We start from the raw sequence: 20528 nt of genomic DNA, 5'->3' as shown, positions 1-20528 counted from the left end.
GCTCAGAATCAGCGCATACCACTTGGATGGAGAATTTTTTGTACTCAGGGTTGTGGATCTTTGATAAAGGATTCCAAAGAACAAAGAAAACTTACAGCCCTGGAACAGGCCCTTCAGCCCTCCAAGCCTGAGTCGATCCAAATCTACTGTCTAAACCTTCGCCTAACTCCTCTGCTCCCCACCTACTCATGTATCTGTCCAGATACATCTTAAGATGTATCTGGACAGAGGATTGTGGAAGCTATTGGAATATATTTAAGCTGGAGACTGGTAATCATAGATCTATCAAAGATTGGTATAAACTATCAAAAGCTAAAACCTTCAATTGAAAAGACCATCTTTTCCCTCAGCCCTTCAATGTGGGTTAGCTGCCAAGTCAAAAAGTCAGTATACTAACAAATGATGTCAGATCAAATTCTCTTTTATTCACTCGCTCAGCCAACAAAATTGAAAACGAAATTCACTCATTCTGTAGATGATGCCAGAGCGCTACTCTCAGTTGCAAGGGATTAAGTTAATCTCTCCACTGTGCAGCTGCCAGAATATACTCATATCTAGAAAAAAAAGTGCAGGTTATATTTGGAAGTAGGTATTCTCAACAACTTATAGAAATGAATAACAAACTTAGGACAAATCAGTAATGCAATATTTATAATTTTCAAGATTAAACATGTACATTGTACAGATTCAGAAAACTGGCTTATGCAAACACAATGGCTGTAAATGTTGGCCCTTTTAATTAAGTTGAAGTATTAACATTCCCACTCAACATTGAGTGTTCAAGTTGAAGGTCTATTCTTTAAAAAAAGTACTACACAATTTATTTTTTGTCTTTCTTTTCTTCCTTCTTTGATTCACATTTTTCTTTGTCATCTTTCTTCTCTTTCTTTCCTTCGTCCTTTTCTTGCCCTTCCTTCTTTTCTGCATCTCTGTTAGCAATTTTATTGTTGATTAAGTTGTGTAGGGCAACTACTGATCGGATAAGTGATGCAAGATACACCACCAACATTTGATCATTCGTCTTCAGGTAAAAGGCTTTCACAAACTCTTGCAGATTAACATCAGGCAGTAGATTGAAGACGTCCTGCAACTGGTAAATAATTTGATGGTTGATGGGCAACTTCCCTGTGGCCACTTTCTCCAAGTAATTTCTGATCTCTAAAATTTTTGAGTTCAGTCCTTTGAGACCATGCACTTGGTTTGTGATTCGCTGCGACAGTGTGCCGACTGTGGTGTCCTTAATATCGCTGCAATGGGGGTACAAGCATATAAATTGAATATTATTCTAAAGTCTAGCCTTAAGTTATAAAATCAGACAACTTAAACATTATACAAAGAATTCAAACTGACATTTAATGCAGGGATAGGTATGGATGTCAAAAGCTGATTCTAAACATTATCCTATGACAGTAACTTATAACTGATGTGCTGTGACACTCTGGTGAGCTGTGGAACTTAATATAAAACTAATAAAAATCCATGTAAAATGAATGAATTTGAAACATTAGTGCACTTGATCCTTCTTTAGCTTGTCATATGCTCTTAGTAGAGAGATTCGCAACATAATGTATAATTATCGCATATGCAAGGAAATTTGATGTTTATGAACAATTCAATGAACAGAAAAAGATGGGACATGGAATTATTTAACTCACTGAAATGTGCTATGTTACTGAAAAGCTTGGAATTGTCCCAAAGAAAAATAATAATTCTATGTCATAACCTATGGGCTACAGCTCAATTCACTAGATAAACAAATACTGTTACATACCAAATTAAAACCTCAAAAATCAGCAGAATCATTTAATTCCAAACTCTTATTAATTTAATTTTTTTTAAAATTGCCTTCCTCTCCAAAATAGTTCCCAGTATCAAAGGGAGATGATGGAATAATTCACCGAACTTTGCTTTAGGATCAAAAATTGCTGACATTTCCAACTTACCGTAGCAAATGCTCTACTCCAACCTCTTCTGCTTCTTCTGCTCCGATTTCACTCGTGACATGTTCAAATGTTTTGGAAGTTGGAGTTCCATCCTGTAGAGATACCACAGTAAACACTGACCTTTTCAAAAAATTCATTCATAGGTTGAGGGTGTTACTGGCTAGGCAACATTTACTGCCCAGGCAACATTTACTACCCATCCTGAATTACCCAGAGGGCAATTAAGAGTCAACTACATTGCTGTGGGTCTGAAGTTACGTGTAGGCCAGACCAGGTAAGGATTGCAGTTCCTTCCCTAAAGGACATTAGTGAACCAGATTTTTTTTCTGACAATCAACAATAGATTCATAGTCATCATTAAACTCTTAATTCCAAACATACACCATGGTGGGATTCGAACCTGAATCCCCAGAACATTATCTGGGCCTCTGGATTAACAATCCAGTGATAATACCAGTAGGCTATTGACTCCCCTCCAACGTCCATTTACTGAGAGTTTTCATTTTTTTGTCAGCTGTTTCAAGACGATTTGAGGTGAAGATGTTTACCAATCAATAATTATTTTCCTTTATAATTTTCCCCTTTCACATGAAGATATTAATCTCTGTTTGGTATGAGCACTGCTAGATGGCTAGTGCCCAAGCATACATTGGTAAAACAACTGCCATGAACAAAGAAGGTACCACAGTTAAACCTAAGCATATACCATCTCAACAATTACATGCACACAATCTACACTAAAGGTCATTGAAAAACATCCTGAATCATCTGTGTCCAGATGATTTAAGTCAATTGTAGATTTCTTCTTGCACACCAGTCAGAAGACAGATTTGAAAAAAAAAAGTGTTCATCATCTGCTCAGATAACCATTGATTATCTAGTAATGGAAAGGATGCTGTTTAATGCTATTTCAGTTTTCCAATGTTTGGAAGAACATCCAAGTGATAAACAAGTCAGAAATTGAAAGTCATAGTGAAGAAAGCCAAAACTTTAATAGCTTTATAAATCCAACAAGTTGCCAGTTATTTGGCTTTTAGGTTTATAACTAGGGTAAAGCTCAAATTCAGTTTTAATGAAATGACTTTTGAACAACGTAAAACTCTTAAGTTACACTGAAAATATAAATCACATTTCATTGGGTTTTAGGCACTGAAGAAAAGGCCATCCGAACGATTAATTACATTTCAGGCATTGACATGTATCGCATAAATCAATGCGGTACTCACATCATGAACTTCCTCTACTGAAATATAAGCCTCTGTAGGCAGCCCCAGGTCTTTTGGTTTGACATCAATGATAACCAAAACCTGAAAGAAAAAAAATCAGGACAGTCTCAGGAAGTGAAAAACACTGATAAGAGATCATTTCTAACTTCAGGAATTAAGGACATTATAAAATGGTAATGCAACATTTATTTTGCTGCAAAGCAATGTTAGGCTTCATGTTGAGTAATTATTAATTGTTGTTCATAAGTGCTACAATTAAATGGTAAAAAAGGGGACAAGAGGAAAGGATAATATTCTCGTATAATCATCCTGATAATCACACTAACAAGTGAGAACAAAAACTATATTGTCTGCAATTTTTCAGTAAATTCAAATATTTAAATAACCTTTGGTAAAGAATCCTATCAGTTATTTACTATGTATGTCACAACCAAAATCGACAGGTTATTAAACAATTTCTCTTCAGACAGCCTTAAAACAGATTATTTGGTCACATCACTCCCATCCATATAACATACTCATGTCAATACTATCGTATTTTAAAATTTTAAATACTTAAATTTAAATATTACAAGGACAATTACTATGTAAATATACTCATAAGATAATGATCTCAGACATGACATCCCTGATCTAACAACTAAAAGACAAACAATATACCTGTGAAAAGAATTATAATATACCACAAACTATTCTTTGAGAAATACAAAATTAAAATATTATTGTATTTTTCTTCAAAACTAAAATATGAATGATTAAACTCAATTCATCCATGAGATTTAATGAAACCTTCAATAAAGGAATTGTAATTCTTAGATGGGTCATCAACTAATAAAAATATGGAAGCCTGTATTCAAAATGAATACACAAACATTAAGATTACTTTACAATTAAATAATTCAGTTCACCATCCAAAACAAGCATCTCCACACATAATGTAAACAATAAATGTTATTTACAATCAACTATTGGAAGGTTATTCAAAGGAGGATAGGTCTAAATCCTTACAGAATTAGGACAGTATCGTTTCATCAGTTCATTGATAGCAATATCATTTTTGTGTAACTTGGGTCCAGTATGGTACCATCCAACGATCCTTTCCCTGGCTAAGACAGATAGATAATCACCCATTAACATTACATACCTTGATGCATCATCACATTCAACAAGCAGCAATGTGAGAAAACTATCGCATTGATACAACTTTAAAGAAAAGCCTCACTTGAAACAATATTTGTCCTAATCAGTAATGAGACGTATGTACCACATTACAAGATTCTGAATTGAACATGGCAGGACATAAACAGGTTTTTTTTTTCCAATAATGTTCGTCTTGGTATCTTTCTAAACCAAACAAATGCAGGTTTGCAGCAGAAGATTCCTGATTAACATTAATTTAATTTCTCATTTTAAAATATATTTTCTCTAATTGACATCCAGGCATGCAGAGAAACAGACTGAACTTTGTTACTCAAACTGACCATAAAGAAATATATGATAGTAATACAGTTTGTAGCTTTTATTTGTTAAAGCAAAATAACCACTGTTCCAATCACTTCGCCTTAGGGAATAAGCCTCTCATATTCTAAGTGCCTTATTAAAGATCAAAAACTCAAAAGATTGAACCTTTCAGTTTGACTGAAAGAAAAAGTAATGAGCAGGTACAATCTAAATTTAGTTTCAAGAGAAGTACTTACTATAAAGGAATCTTACCATTCACTTTCTTAAACATTCCATACATGTTTTCCAAGTAATCATGATCTAGGAACCACACAGAATCATCTTTCTCATCCTCATCAAATGGAACTAATGTGGTAAAGAACATTCAAAAGATAAAATGTTCTCAAATGTCAGGCAATTACTAAAAATCAAAATTAACTGTAAAATTGTAATGTTCAGGCATTTCCTTCCTATTCCAACAAGTGTAATGTTGAAAAAGTTTCCAGACTTTATTTATCAAGACACATCATTAAAATTTAAGCATTAATTATATAAGTAAGAGTAAAATTTTCTTGCTTGTCATCAAAGATTACAAAAGCTGATTTTGTTTGAAGTGTAAAAACTGACCATGAAGGTCTTTTGCTCAGCTAACACAATACTTACAGTCACAATAGTACCTTTGAAAAGACTCCCAACATAGTTCTATAAAATGTAATAAAGTTATGTACACAATAATTTGTAAACAAAGATCCAAGATTTTTTTAAAATGAGCAATTACTGCTTTGCAAATAACCTGACCAAAAAATCTAAAGAAGAAATACCTTTTGTGTTACTGGTTGCTCAAAACTGAAATTAATATTAGATTAGAATTTCAAAACTAGCTTGACCATTTTTGAGTAACACATTGCTTAAAAACTGCATGGATGGTATCAAAACAGGACCAAGTAAGTAGTCTGGTCTCAGGTATTAGATTTCAATATTAGAAGCAACCGACTTCAGTAATAATCAGTTTTACTACTAATTTCTTACCTGCAAAACTGTTTGAAACATCAAGCACCTTTTTGTGCCAAGAGCCCAGCAACACTCCAACTACTCTTTTTTGATTTCCAACTTTTCCTATTCTGAATATTGAAAATGAGAAGTTACCACAATGAATAATTTAATAATTAACAAAATAAGCAATATTTATGAAACAGCTTGATTAATTAATAACAGATTTTCATTAAGACCTAGTGTTCTATTGTTTATACTGAACCATCTTATCTGAACTAAATCATATTTGTCTTCTGATATTTTGTTTTAAAGATTCTGAATTTGCTACCATTTTTGTAATGAGGCAGAGCAAAATATTAAATTGGCAAGCAAAACCTTCCACTTTCTCCCTTTTAAGCACCATTTCCCAAAGGTTCCTTTGATGGGAATACCTATGTACATTTGATAGCATATTGTTGATATATAATTAGCATTTTAAGTTTGTTCTCCACATCACTTACTACAGCAATAACTCTCAGCTTGGCAGTGTCCTCAAGCTCACAAATTCCAATTCCACCCCAGCACTTTATGAATTTCAACAAATCAGAGTTCAACCCAGGGCAGTATCTTTTGGATCAGATACTGATAAGCTCAGTCTGCCTGTTCAAGTGAACACACACACACAAAAAAAATCACAGAACCAGAGAATTGTTACAGTGCAGGAGGCGGCTATTTGGCTCAGTATCTCTGCACCAGCTCTGTGAATGGGCATAATGACGTGGTGCCATTCTCCAGCCCTTTCCCTGTAACCCTGCACCTTGATTATTGGGACGGCGGGAAGGAAGCAAGCAAATGCGAGAGCAAGATCAAGCAAGAGAGAGAGAAGGCTGACAATGTAGCCTATCATTCCTTCCCTGAAAATATAGGTGCATCTTAAAATCACCCTGCCTCTGCTTAAATGCAGTTTTACTCACTCATTCCTCAATAACAGAAGTGTGTGCTGAATAGATGAAAACTTATTTTCACATGAATCAATGTGACAAAATGATGGTGAATTTTAATTTTTTCTATTCTATAGTAAGACATGAGGTTTTAATTTGATAATTCATGAATATCAGACTTAGTAAATGGATAAGGCCAGGCAGCCCTTCAAGTTTCCTTCATATTCAGTATGATTGCGATCTCCACCCAGTTTTCTGCCTGTCCTTACACAAACCTTGACTGCCTCGTCTATCTCAAATCTAACCATCTCTGCTTTCAATAAATTTTAAAAATGCAACTTTCGCTATTTTCTGGGGAAGGGAACTTCACAGACTAACAGTCCTCAAAGAAAGGAACTACTTTCATCTCTATTTTAAAACGGAGAACTCATTATTAAATTGTATCCTCTGTTTTAAGAGCAGGGAGGTTATGTTGGAACTGTATAAAGCAATGGTTGGGCCACGGCTAAAATATTGTTTCTAATGTTGGAATCCACATTACAGGAGGGATGTGATAGCAGTGCAGAGGACTTTTACCAGGATGTTGCCTGGGCTGAACTGTTCAGTTATGAAGAGAGATCGGACAGTCTGGGGTTGTTTTCCTCACAGCAGACATGATTGATGGGGGACATGATTGAGATGTATGAAATTATGAGGGGCATAGATAAGGCAGACAAGGAAGAAACCCTCATAATACTTGAGCAATATTTAGATGTGCATTTGTGATGTCAAGGCAAAGAAGACAATGGACCAAGTGCTGGAAAATGGTAGGTAGTTGTTTTTACTAGCGTGGATGTGATGGGCCGAAGGACCTTTTACTGTGCCGTAGATCCAATTGGTACAGGCAGAGTACGGTCAATCATCCCTTACAGGATAACCCTCTCATCCTAGGAAAGAGTGAGTGAACAATTTTATAAACTTCTTTTAACAATTATATCATTTTCAAGTAAGGAGACCAAAACTGTACACAGTTGGGTGTCACTAAGACCTTGTACAATTGATGTAAAACTCCCCTACTCAATATCTCTTGCAATAACAATACCCCATTTCTGTTTTTCTAATTACTTCCTGTATCTGAGTACTAACTTTCTTTGATTCACGTATCATCACACCCAAATGTGTCCGTATTCTTGAGAATTCTCTCCGTATTCTCTCCATTTAAACACTACATTGCTTTTCTACTCTTCCAGCCAAAATGGACAAGCTCACATTTTCCCACATCTGCCATTTTTTGGTTTACTCACCCACCTATATTCCCTTTTACCTCCTTTTGACAACTCACTTTCTCATCTATCTTTACACCATCCACAAATTTAGTTACCGTACATTCAGCCCCTGCATCTACATCACTGATACAAATTGTAAATAGTTGAAGGTTGGACAGTAATCTCAAAGCACTCCCCTAGTTACAGCCTACCTACCTGAAAAAGATCCATTTACAGATCAACTTCTGTTATCCAAACATCAATTATTTGAATTTTGGATTATCCAAACAAGATCTCAAGGTCCTGAAATTTGAGATCGGAAACTGGAATCTGTCACTACCTGCTGAACCTCTCTTTCCACGACAGACCACCCACCAGTGAACTCAGCAATTTTGCTCCCGCTCTGCCTCTATCATTTATTTTCTTTCTTTCTTCACTGTCCTTCTGCCTCATTCCATCTCTCTCACATTGTCTCTGCATCCTTTCTCTCTGTCTCCTTCTCTCTCTTTGTCATATATAGCAGAAAGTTTCTGACAGCTATTCTTTCAGGAGATATATTGACAGACTTACATGCAGCTTTTTTCCCTCTCGTACTTTAATTACAATCCGAATGTCTATTTTAGACAATTGGTTTTAGACTTGTTCAATGACCTGAATAAGTGAAACACCACGGCTCTGAGCAAAGACACTGACAGCAACCTAGGTGGACATTTGAGAACTCACATAAAACTACAGCAAAGGCTCCAATCTGTCCCAGAATGGGTTTTGATTTGATTTGATCAAGTTGACTGGTGTGACATGTGAGTCGGTGCTTCTGGTTAAGGCTGTGTCATGGGGTTCCATTTACACTTGAGAATGCTTCCTTTGTTTACAACCAGATCAGTTACCCGAACAAAATACTCCCCACCTATCTTGTTCGGATAATCAATGATGCTTATTTTCTCATTTGGGTCAGTAATTTTACACTGAATCAGAACCCTTTTCATTAGTATTAAAAAAAAACTATCACTACCACCATCAATTTTACTATTGAAGCTAAATTTTCAAAACTTACTAAATATTGCATACAACAAAAGATCAGTGCATGTTGATACATAGGCACTTTTTGAAGATAGAGGCATTCTTCGGGTTGCAAATGGATTCCATTTCGGAATCTGTTTACAAGTAAATTTGTATGCAAGTCGGAACATAATGCAAGATAATGTAAAGAAGTCTTGAAAGTACAGAAAATGTTTTATGTTGGGTCTTTAAAATTACACGTATGAGATCACATTCATAAGTTGGGGATACACTGTACAGCACAATGAATTAGCATTAAATATGATTTTATAGTACAAATAAATCCAGCTACTAATTATGAAAAATAGGATGTCAAGAAAATTAATATTTCTCAAATGAAATAGACATTTAACTTAATTCACAAACAGCTTTTCAATTCTTTTCAGATTTGCTGTTTAATCATGTGACAGTACCGAAATACAAGTTGGGTGAATGTGAGACAAACTAGGACAATGTAAGCAATGAGGTACACTGCATGATATCATCTAATTTTGATGCATCAGATCAAACACTACAGGTTATTTGGATTACATATATGAAAAAGTACCTTTCAAAAAGATAACTTGTAGTTAAACTTTACCTATATTTTTGAGAATTATTATTAAATTAAATAATTCTTAAAAAACAGAGATTGATTGAAAACACTGCTTTTATGATACTCAGTATCAGGTTCATTTAATCTATTGATTAAAGAAATTGATTATATAGAATTTAACACACTATTTTACACTATATCAATGCACATGCTCCACAGAAGTTTCTCCCCACCCATGTCAGCTTATCCTTTAAGTGCATGTATGGCATTCACCTTAACTACTCCACGTACTAACAAGTTCAAAGGTACAGATCTGAGTTTTAGCAACTTAATTAGCATTTAAAGATTTATAGATTTAAAATGATGTGAGAAAAAAAACCTTTTTGCATAGCAAATAGTTAGGGTATGGATTGTATTGTCTGGAAATGTGGAGGAGACAGATTTAATAAATAGCATGCAAGGGTATGCAGACAAAGGAAGCTGTCACTCAGTAATGATGCTTGTTTGAAGACATGATGCAAGCATGATGGGCCAAATGGCATCCTTCCGTGCCTCAACAATTCTGAAAAATTAATTCTGTGATGCCTCCAGTTACAAAGACATCAGCAGTACAAATGTGATACTTAGGTTCAGATTTTGAACAAAATGACATGAATTTGAAAATGTGATAGAATGTAGAACAATACAGGCCCTTGATGTTGTGCTGACCTTATATCCCACTCTAAGATCAGATAGGTTAGGGAGAAACAAACTATTTCCTTTGGGGTGAAGAAGTTCAGAATAAAGTACTTAACTTTGAAAATTAGCACTTTGCCATTCAGCTCTTACTTACACAAAAAAATCTCAGAAATCTGGCACTCTCCCAAAAAAAGCTATGGAGACTGGATCAATTGAAAATTTCAAAATTGAAGCCGATTTATTTTATTATTTAAGTGTTACAAGGCCAAGTTTGGGAAGTGAAGTGTAAATACATGCCAGACCTGATGAAAGAGGTGAAATCGCCCACTCCTATTCCTATATTTCACAGCAGCACCCGATTATACTAGCCATTATAATGCACTACAGAGCGCAACCTTCGTTTTCAGCTCTTGCCTTAAAAAAAATAATCTCGCACATCCATTCAACCTAAGCGCTGAAAGTTAATTCTATTTTTCTCCTGGAACTTCAACGAGTCAACGTTAATTGATATCTGCAACTAAACATTCGAACTGAACGATGCATGGGGTCAGCAATACCATCTTCAGCGGATTGGATTATGAATGGAGATCCAGTTAAAATCCAAACGGCGAGAATAAATTTTGATAGAAACAGTGAGGAGTTGGCAGCTGGGACCATATTTAAAGACGGTGTGACTCAGCAGCAGTTGGCAGTAGCTGCGACCGCAGGCAGCTGCTGTGCACTCGGGAAGGCCCCAGGCCCCGAACCCGCCCTTGCAGCAGCGCAGCCAGTCCCCACCAACACTCCGGGCACACGCGTCCGAGTCCAAACCTTCCCCTTACACTAACCTGTTAAAATGATCCACCACGCTCAGCAGCACCAGCGGGTGAACGACCACTTTCTCCACCACAGGATCCGGCATCGTCTCCGAATGCCCGCGACCACCAAACACTGGTTGGGGGAGAGGAGAGAAAAGTGTACACACAAACCGGAAACAGAAATGGTCTCCTTTCAGATCCGTGACCTGGTAACCGTGGCGGCACCGGAAGTGATTTCACGCCATCCGGGCGCCATGTTGGTGAGGGCAGGGAGAACGATGGCTGGAGAAGGGCTGTGAGACCGCGGTACCGCCTGAGGACAGGCCTTTAAACTGTCTGCTGCCGCTGCCGTTAGCGGCCTATGGGACTGGGAATATTAATTTCACACAGACAGGTACATGGGGCTGAGCGAGGGTAGGGGAATCGTTAACATTAGTCACATTGTTTTGTTTTAAAAATGACCGGGGTTGCAGAGGCTTCTTCCCGTTCGACCAACTTTCCCTTCAAGCAGCGGCTTCGCAAGTGCACAGACTCGATTGTGGAATGTACTGTGATGAATGACCGTATGTTGTCGCCTCCCAAGTGCATGGCCATTCGTCCGACCTCTCCGTATTTGAATCCTCCAATCAGATTTCCGTCCCGATGCAGCTCGAAAACGATGCTATAAATTTCACAAATTAGATACCATGCAGTCATCTTTGCAGCTTTTTTACATGGCTTATCGCAAAATCCACCACACTCTCGTCTAGCTGGGGTGGAACAGCATTCACTCACCGCTATCAACTGCCTAATGTAATTGGAGAACCATCAGCAATGGCTTCCCCTTTCATTTCCAGGTTATTGCCTCAGTTTTCCTTGATCCACTTCTATTTCTGTGTTTGCTGTTCCTTAGCAATATCATCCAAAAATAAAATGTCAGTTTCCACATGTATGCTGATGACACCTGCCTTAATTTAATCACAAACTCTCTAGACCCACAAACCTCTTCCCCCCCCCCCCCCCCCCCATTAGTGTCTAAATTGTCTGCTTGTAAAAGAAGATATTGTCGGAGCAGATATTTTTTCTATAAGACGTAGGAGCAGAAACAGGCCATTCAGCTCATCAAGCCTGCCATTCAGTGCCTGATATTATGATGCTGACCTCCAGTTTCCTGCCTTTTCCCCCATAACCCTTGGTTTCCTTACCTTAAAAATATAACCCTTATATTTTTCACTATAACCCTTCAAAATCAGTCCACCTCAGCCTGGAATATATTTAAGGGCCTGCCATAGGCAGCCCTCTGTGGTAACGAATTCTATAGATGTCATCAGGTCCTAATTTCTCCTATAACAGGAAACAACCTTTCTGCATCTACCCTGTGAACTCTCCTAAGAATCTTGCATGTTTCAACAAGGTCATGTCTTACTGTTTTAAATTCCAGATGTAAGTTTGCTCACTGAGCTAGAAGGTTCATTTTCAAACGTTTCAGTACCATACTAGGTAACATCTTCAGTGAGCCTCCGGACGAAGCTTTGTCCAGAGGCTCACTGAAGGTGTTACCTAGTATGGTGAAGAAACATCTGAAAATGAACCGTTCAGCTCAGTGAGCAAACGTACATCCAGAACCTCAACCTGAGCTACAAACCTTCTCAAAACTGGCTTTTAAATTCCAATGAGTACAGCTCCAACCTAATCAACCTACCTTCATTGTCAGTGCATCTTCCCTTAGATAAGGGATCTAAAACTGTTCACAGTATTCCCCCTGTAGGCTGTTGAATGTCTCATATAGTTTTCAGAAAGACTTCCTTATTTTTCCACTTCATTCCCTTTGAAATACAGGTTAACATTCAAATTACCTTCCCTATTAGCATGCAAATTCAGGTTTGGGATCTTTGCATGAGGACTTCTAAATTACTGTGCTATAGTTCTGTGGTCTTTCTCCATTTAAGTCATCTACTCTTCCTGTCAAAGTGCATGGAATATTGGAAACATTAAAACCTTTGTCTATTTCCTAGCCACTGATTACATTCTTCTACGTGGCATCTAGCTGGAGCCAAATCTAACTGTTTATAACTTTGCTATCATATTGACTTATCTGATGAATATCTAACTACGGATGTGCACCATTACTAACTCTACCTATTACCTATCATTTGACTGTGCCCCTTGCCTCAACTGAAACCTGTATCATAAACAAAATAATGATTCTGAGCTCTTGTTCTACATGAAAAGTAAAAGAGATTCTACTTATTGGGAGGAATACTGCTATAAAATACTTGAGTATTTAACAAATAAAGCTATTTTTAATACCGAAATTACTTTTTAAGAACACAAATTTAGCTTAGATTTCTTTACCTTCCTATGCCTTACTCGTTAACGATTGCTTAGGTTTTATATTTGCAAAAGGAGTTACACTGGCATTGCAACTGAATTATGACACTGTTGAATGTCAATGGTGCAGTGCTTTGAAGTATACTCTGGACTGGTAGTATACATCACTTGATATATCATGATTATATATCGTTAATGCCAGTGTATTGGAATATAATTGTCAGTAATTCTAGTGGATTCAAAAACACATATTTTATCTGATTCTGAGTGTATTGTTGCAAAAATACTGTTTCATTTCTCTTGTTTTAGTAGTTTTTACTGAAATCCTGACATTGACATTACCTGCTATAGCTCTTGAGCATGAATGATGATGACTCCCTTCACCGGCTGGAGGGCAGTGACCCTGGCAATCAGGTTGGCGGATTAATAATAAAAAAGAAGATTGCCACAGATGACCAGCATATCTTTCGAGCACCAGCACCAAAGACGTCACTGCTAGGGCTTGATAAATTGGCTGCTCAGAAAAGAAAAGAACGAGAAGAGAAAGAAGAAGAAGAAAAGAAGAAATCAAAAGTGTCATCTTATAAAGACTGGGATGAAGGAAAGGAAGACTTGGGTTCTGATGAGGAAAGTGGTGACAAAGTAGGCAGACATGGGAAAAAGGAAAGGTATGGCATTACAATGACTTATATTCATTGTATTTATTTTTCTTCAAGTTATGGTTTTTCAGTTACTTCCTTTCAAACATCTTAGCACAACACAACTAGTACCTAGAATGAGAAAAGATTGTCTTTGATGTGTGAGAAAAGACTCTACCTCTTTCAGAAATAAACCCTACAGAAATTCACGGCATAGTATAAAGACATCTCAAACTACCACGTGACCAGTACTTTGGAGATGAGCTAAGGAAGCATCCATTGTGAAATGGCCTGATATGTTTCTGCTTCTGGGGGTTATAGCAGAGCAGAGATAGTTGGCCAATAAGATTGTTAATTGGCTATTAATGACCTTTATAATGGACAGCCAAGATTTTGAGTCTCAGAAAAGCTTTGAGCTGAAATTGGACAACCACCCAGTGGCTTAAAGCCTTCTTCTTTTGACATTCCAAAGCTGAAGAAGGGCCCCCTGGCCATTCCCATGACTCCAAAGCCTGGTTACCAGCCTTTAAGGTATTCCTCAACAAAGATGCATCCTGTTCTTTTCATTGTAACCTCAGCTTTTCTCAACAGCACTATTATAGCTGCAGAGTTACTGGCACTCTAGTTGGGTCAGCTGCTTGAAGAGAAAAGATGTTGCATTTAATTGCATGGTATACCCAGAGAGCCCTCTGACTCTCTTCACCCACATGGGAGGGCTCCTGTGGTGCAGTGGTCATGTCCTTACCTCTTGACCAAGTGGTCTGGGCTCAAGTCCTACCTTCTTTGGAGGTGTGCAATAACATTGCTGAGCAGATTGTATAGAAAGTATCTTCCTCCACATAGGCTTAGACTTGTATTTGGCAGGATGGAATGCAACAGTTTTCCAACTCCCTTTTCTCAATATTTTAGTCAAGAAATCAACCAAGCGGTTCTGTATTGCTACTTACTGGAAACCTATACAGCTTGAGATTTCTACAGTTCCTTGGATTATAAAATAGGCTTTATTGGCAACATTTTGAATTGGGCCTGAGCCATTTATTCAGTGTGGAAGCATGATGCTGAAAGGGGGCACGTAAAACTCATGCTGCAGGAGTGTCTACTGGGATCAGATCTTTTACCACAGTACATCATGAAAAGTCACAAAAGATCCATGGTAGTCATGTTTGGCTCTGAAAAGTGTCTAATCCACCTCAAATCACCTGACAAGTTGGAGCAACACGTGAAGCAATTTATTTCATGCTGTTATCTCCTTCTGACAAGGCTCTGCTGACTATCCTGATCAAACCTTGCGTCTCTAAAGAGAACCTCACGGAATTGAGAGCAAATTACCATCATGCTTGGGGAATTGGTTGAGTGAGTACTCAAATTGGCAGGATGTGACCAGTGATGTCCCGCAGGGATCTGTGTTTCAGTATGAATTGTTCACATTATTTATTAATGATTTGATTCTAGCATAGAAAGTCATACATGAAAATTTAGTGATTATGTAAAGTTAGGCAACAGTGTAAATAGAATATCAATATACCTTTAGAATTTTATGCTAAGCGAATGGCCAAAACTTTGGTAGATGGATTTCAATGTAAGATTCAAGTATGAATAATCCATTTTGGGCTGAGAAACAATAGATCAGGATACTTTCCAGATGGTATGATGTTAAGCGCAGTGGATCTCCACCGAGACTTTGGGGTTCAGGTGCATAGATCTTTATTTTCTGTACTTGTTTGTGACATTTTAATCACGAAAACTAATGGAATGCTGGCCATTTTATTTTGAGCACTGGAGAACAAGGATGCAGAAGTTTTGCTACAAAACCCTGGTTATACTCCCTTGGAGTACTGGGAGCAGATCTGGATACTAGACCAAAGGAAGGATATATTGATCTTGGAGAGAGTACAATGTAGGTTTACAAGAATGCTACCTATCTCTAAATCAGGTTAAGTTATGAGGAGAGACTATATAAATTATGCTTGTTTTCTCAAGAATTTAGACAATAGACAATAGGTGCAGGAGTAGGCCATTCAGCCCTTCTCGCCTGCACCGCCATTCAATATGATCATGGCTGATCATTCTTAATCAGTATCCTCTTCCTGCCTTATCTCCATAACCCTTGATTCCACTATCTTTGAGAGCTCTATCCAACTCTTTCTTAAATGAATCCAGAGACTGGGCCTCCACTGCCCTCTGGGGCAGAGCATTCCACACAGCCGCCACTCTCCGGGTGAAGAAGTTTCTCCTCATCTCTGTCCTAAATGGTCTACCCCGTATTTTTAAGCTGTGTCCTCTGGTTCGGGACTCACCCGTCAGTGGAAACATGTTTCCTGCTGCTAGAGTGTCCAATCCTTTCATAATCTTATATGTCTCAATCAGATCCCCTCTGTCTTCTAAACTCAAGGGTATACAAGCCCAGTCGCTTCAGTCTTTCAATGTAAGGTAATCCTGCCATTCCAGGAATTGACCTCGTGAACCTACACTGCACTTCCTCAATAGCCAGAATGTCTTTCCCCAGATTTGGAGACCAGAACTGCGCACAGTACTCCAGGTGTGGTCTCACCAGGGCCCTGTACAGCTGCAGAAGAACCTCTTTGCTTCTATACTCAATCCCTCTTGTTATGAAGGCCAGCATGCTATTAGCCTTCTTCATTACCTGCTGTACCTGCATGCTTGCCTTCATTGACTGGTGTACAAGAACACCCAGATCTCTCTGTACTGCCCCTTTATCTAAATTGATTCCATTGAGGTAGTAATCTGCCTTCCTGTTCTTGCCACCAAAGTGGATAACCATACATTTATCCACATTAAACTGCATCTGCCATGCATCTGCCCACTCACCTAACTTGTCCAGGTCACCCTGTAATCTCCTAACATCCTCATCACATTTCACCCTGCCACCCAGCTTTGTATCATCAGCAAATTTGCTAATGTTATTGCTGATACCATCTTCTATATCATTAATATATATTGTAAAAAGCTGCGGTCTCAGCACTGATCCCTGCGGTACCCCACTGGTCACCACCTGCCATTCTGAAATGGAGCCATTTATCACTACTCTTTGTTTCCTATCAGCCAACCAATTTTCAATCCAAGTTAGTACTTTGCCCCCAATACCATGCGCCCTAATTTTACTCACTAACCTCCTGTGTGGGACTTTATCAAAAGCTTTCTGAAAATCCAGGTACACTACATCTACTGGATCTCCCTCGTCCATCTTCAGAGTTACATCCTCAAAGAATTCCAGAAGATTAGTCAAGCATGATTTCCCCTTCATAAATCCATGCTGACTCTGTCCTGTCCTGTTACTACTATCCAGATGTGCCTTAATTTCGTCCTTTATAATAGATTCCAGCATCTTTCCCACCACTGAGGTCAGACTAACTGGTTTATAATTTCCTGCTTTCTCTCTCCCACCTTTCTTGAAAAGTGGTATAACATTAGCCACCCTCCAATCCTCAGGAACCGACCCTGAATCTATCGTACTCTGGAAAATAATCACCAACGCATCCACGATTTCCCCAGCCACCTCCTTCAGTACTCTGGGATGTAGACCATCAGGCCCCGGGGACTTATCAACCTTCAGACCTAACAGTCTCTCCAACACCAAATCCTGGCAAATATAAATTCCCTTAAGTTTAGGTCCTTCAGCCACTGTTACCTCAGGGAGATTGCTTGTGTCTTCCCCAGTGAACACAGATCTGAAGTACCCATTCAATTCTTCTGCCATTTCTTTGTTCCCCGTAATATATTCCCCTGTTTCTGTCTTCAAGGGCCCAATTTTAGTCCTAACCATTTTTTTGCCTTGCACATACCTAAAAAAGCTTTTACTATCCTCCTTTATATTATTGGCCAGTTTACCTTTGTACCTCATTTTTTCTCTGCGTATTTCCTTCTTAGTAATCCTCTGTTGCTCTTTAAAAGCTTCCCAGTCCTCAGTTTTCCCACTTATCTTTGCTATGTTATACTTTTTCTCTTTTAACTTTATATGTTTCTTAACTTCCCTCATCAGCCACGGCCGCCCATGCCTCCTCCTGGGATCTTTCTTCCTTTTAGGAATGAACTGATCCTGCAACTTCTGCATTAAACTCAGAAATATCCGCCATTGTTCCTCCACGGCCCTCCCTGCTAAGGCATTGCACCATTGAACTTTGGCCAGCTCCTCCCTCATAGCTCCATTGTTCCCTTTATTCAACAGAAGTACTGTCACTTCCGACTGTACCCTCTCCCTCTCAAATTGCAGATTGAAGCTTAATGTATTATGGTTACTACTTCCCAATGGCTCCTTCACTTCGAGGTCTCTGACCAATTCTGGCTCGTTACACAATACCAGATCCAGATTTGCCTTCTCCCTGGTCGGCTCCAGCACCAGCTGCTCTAAGAATCCATCTCTGAGGCACTCCACAAAGTCTCTTTCTTGAGGTCCAATTCCATCCTGATTCTCCCAGTCTACCTGCATGTTAAAATCCCCCATAACAACTGTAGTAACATCTTTGCGACAGGCCAATTTCAGTTCCTGATTCAACTTACATCCGACATCCAGACTACTGTTTGGGGGCCTGTAGATGACTCCCAAGAGGGTCTTTTTGCCCTTAGTATTTCGCAGCTCTATCCACACTGACTCTACATCCCCTGACTCTAGGTCAGGGACTGAATATCCTCCCTTACCAACAAGGCCACCCCACCCCCTCTGCCCGTCAGTCTATCCTTACGATAGCACGTGTAGCCTTGAATATTCATTTCCCAGGCCCTGTCCACTTGAAGCCACTTCTCAGTTATCCCCACAATATCGTATATGCCAATTTCCAAAAGAGCCTCAAGCTCATCCATCTTATGTCTAATGCTTCGTGCATTCATGTATAGTATTTTTAATTTGTTACTGCTCTCACCCTTCCCATCAACCCCTATTTCACTCAACCTTACAACATGATCCCTTTCCGAGTTTTCTGCGTCATTGATAGTTGCCTTTCTTGACTTCTCTTGTTCTACTTTCCCTTCAATTTCCTTTTTAAACATCCAGTTTGTCCCCTCCCCCCGCTACTTAGTTTAAATGTAGCAGTGTTGCAGTAAAAAACCTGCCTGCCAGAATGCTGGTCCCTAACCTATTAAGGTGCAAACCGTCTCTTGTAGAATTTATGCTTACCACAAAACATACCCCAGTGATCCAAGAACTTAAATCCTTGCTTCCTGCACCAGTTCCCCAACCACACGGTCAAGTCCATTATCTCCCTGTTTCTGGCCACACCAGCCCGAGGAACTGGAAGCAAACCGGAGATAATCACCTTGAAAGTCCTGCTTTTCAGCCTTCTTCCTAGTTCTCCGAAGTCCCGCTATAGTATGTTCCTTCTCTTCTTCCTGACATCATTTATGCCGACATGTACCACCACCTCTGGCTCTTCACCCTCGTCCTTGAGGATTTCCTGCACTCTATCCGCGATAGCTTTCACCCTGGCACCAGGAAGGCAACACACCATCCTTAAATCCCGTCTGCTGCCACAAAAACCCCGGTCAGCTCCTCTCATTATGGAGTCCCCTCTTACCACGGCACTGTGCGATGTCCGACCCTTCCGCTCTGCCTCTGCGCCAACTTTTGATTGACAGACCGGGCCACCTTGCGAACTGGCAGTGTCATCAGTCTCTACTGTTTCCAAAAGCTTCAACTTGTTCCTGACAGGTTCTTTTCCTGGGGCCTCTTGCACCTGTCTCCTCTCTGCCTTCCTCATAGTCTGCTCTCTTCTGGCATGATTGGTGTAATAACCTCGCTGAAGGTCTTGTCCAGAAAGATCTCGTTCTCTCGGATGAGCCTAAGGTCCTCGAGTTCTTTCATCAGCGCTGCAATTTGCTCGGTCAATAGCTGAATGTGCACACACTTTCCACTTTTAGAAGGTTAAGGATTGAAAGAAACAGTTTGGAGATTCTAGAACAAGGGTGGCATCGTCTGAGAGTTGGGGCCAGACCGTTCAGGAGAGATGTTAGGAAACAGTTTTTTTTTGACTTATTGTAATCACATGTACCTAAGTACAGTACGAGCAGTACAAGCAAATCATAGCAAACAAGGACATACAAATCATAGGGTGCTTAGGTAGAGTGAAGCATACAGGTTACACTGCATAGGAGGTGCCTAAAGTAAGATCAACATTATTCATCGGTCTAATAACAGCAGGGAAGAAGCTAATCTTAAGCCTTTTGGTGCTTGTGTTCAAGCTTCTGTATCTTCTGCCTGACAAAGATATTGTAGGAGAACATTACCAGGGTAGGAGTGGTCTTTGATAATGTTGGAAACCTTTTTGCGACAGTGCGAAGTGTGGGTGGAGTCCATAGATGGGAGGTTGGCTCCCTTGATGGCCTGAGTTGTGCATACAAAGTTCTGTCGTTTCTTGTGGTCCCGGACAGAGCAGTTGTTGTAACAGGCCATTATGCACCCAGATATGGTGCATCTATAAGAGTTGGTTAGGGTCCATGTGGACAGGTCAAATTTCCCCAGCTGCCTGAGGAAATTAGGTCAGAGCCCCAGGGATTTCCTCCTTCATTTCCCACAGTAGCCTGGGGAACTCATTTGAGGCTGGGTCTTTATCCACTTTTAAACCAGAGTATACAAATAATTAAGCTGACAACCAGTTTAGTCTTTTCAGTCAGATTTCCAATGTGGTATACTGGAATCCACGTATGAATGCTGACAGACAGAAAATGTTTGTGACCTGTGCCTCTTTCAACTCCACACAGTAGGCGATTAGGTTCATTTGTCAGGGTAATGCCC

General features: G+C 39.2%; 2 protein-coding genes across 4 annotated transcripts in view; one reads left to right on the top strand and one right to left on the bottom strand.

Annotated features, from left to right (window-relative positions):
* Window positions 1-405: 405 nt before the first annotated feature.
* On the bottom strand, window positions 406-11014 carry psmd7 (proteasome 26S subunit, non-ATPase 7). Its single transcript, XM_072595994.1, has 7 exons — window positions 10866-11014; window positions 5639-5730; window positions 4883-4975; window positions 4178-4275; window positions 3170-3250; window positions 1944-2035; window positions 406-1247 (listed from the first exon to the last, which is right to left on the bottom strand). The coding sequence occupies exons 1-7, from the start codon at window positions 10937-10939 to the stop codon at window positions 821-823; spliced, it is 957 nt and encodes a 318-aa protein (XP_072452095.1). The 5' UTR covers window positions 10940-11014; the 3' UTR covers window positions 406-820.
* A 77-nt stretch (window positions 11015-11091) lies between these two features.
* The window catches only part of dhx38 (DEAH (Asp-Glu-Ala-His) box polypeptide 38), a 133655-nt gene continuing 124218 nt past the window's right edge, over window positions 11092-20528 (top strand). Inside the window, exons 1-2 of one of the 3 annotated variants that reach the window (XM_072595991.1) lie at window positions 11092-11229; window positions 13455-13813. In XM_072595991.1, coding sequence (XP_072452092.1) covers window positions 13506-13813 — 308 coding nt within the window. In that variant the 5' untranslated portion in view covers window positions 11092-11229; window positions 13455-13505. The remainder of the gene's footprint in view (window positions 11230-13454; window positions 13814-20528) is intronic. The other 2 variants (XM_072595992.1, XM_072595990.1) reach the window with 2 other exon arrangements.

Source organism: Chiloscyllium punctatum, chromosome 26, assembly GCF_047496795.1.
Source record: "Chiloscyllium punctatum isolate Juve2018m chromosome 26, sChiPun1.3, whole genome shotgun sequence".
In the NCBI taxonomy this organism is placed as follows: domain Eukaryota; kingdom Metazoa; phylum Chordata; class Chondrichthyes; order Orectolobiformes; family Hemiscylliidae; genus Chiloscyllium; species Chiloscyllium punctatum.
The sequence above is the reverse complement of the archived record's forward strand: the minus strand, read 5'-3'. Positions and strand labels throughout refer to the sequence as shown.

Bases quoted from the DNA above. Each gene is read 5' to 3' on its own strand.
- psmd7 (XM_072595994.1), bottom strand. From the start codon at position 10,939: ATGCCGGATCCTGTGGTGGAGAAAGTGGTCGTTCACCCGCTGGTGCTG. The intron at 5,731-10,865 runs GTTAGTGTAAGG...TTCAATATTCAG, and splicing joins GTGGTGGATCATTTTAACAG to AATAGGAAAAGTTGGAAATC. The intron at 4,976-5,638 runs GTAAGAAATTAG...TTACCACATTAG, and splicing joins TGTTTCAAACAGTTTTGCAG to TTCCATTTGATGAGGATGAG.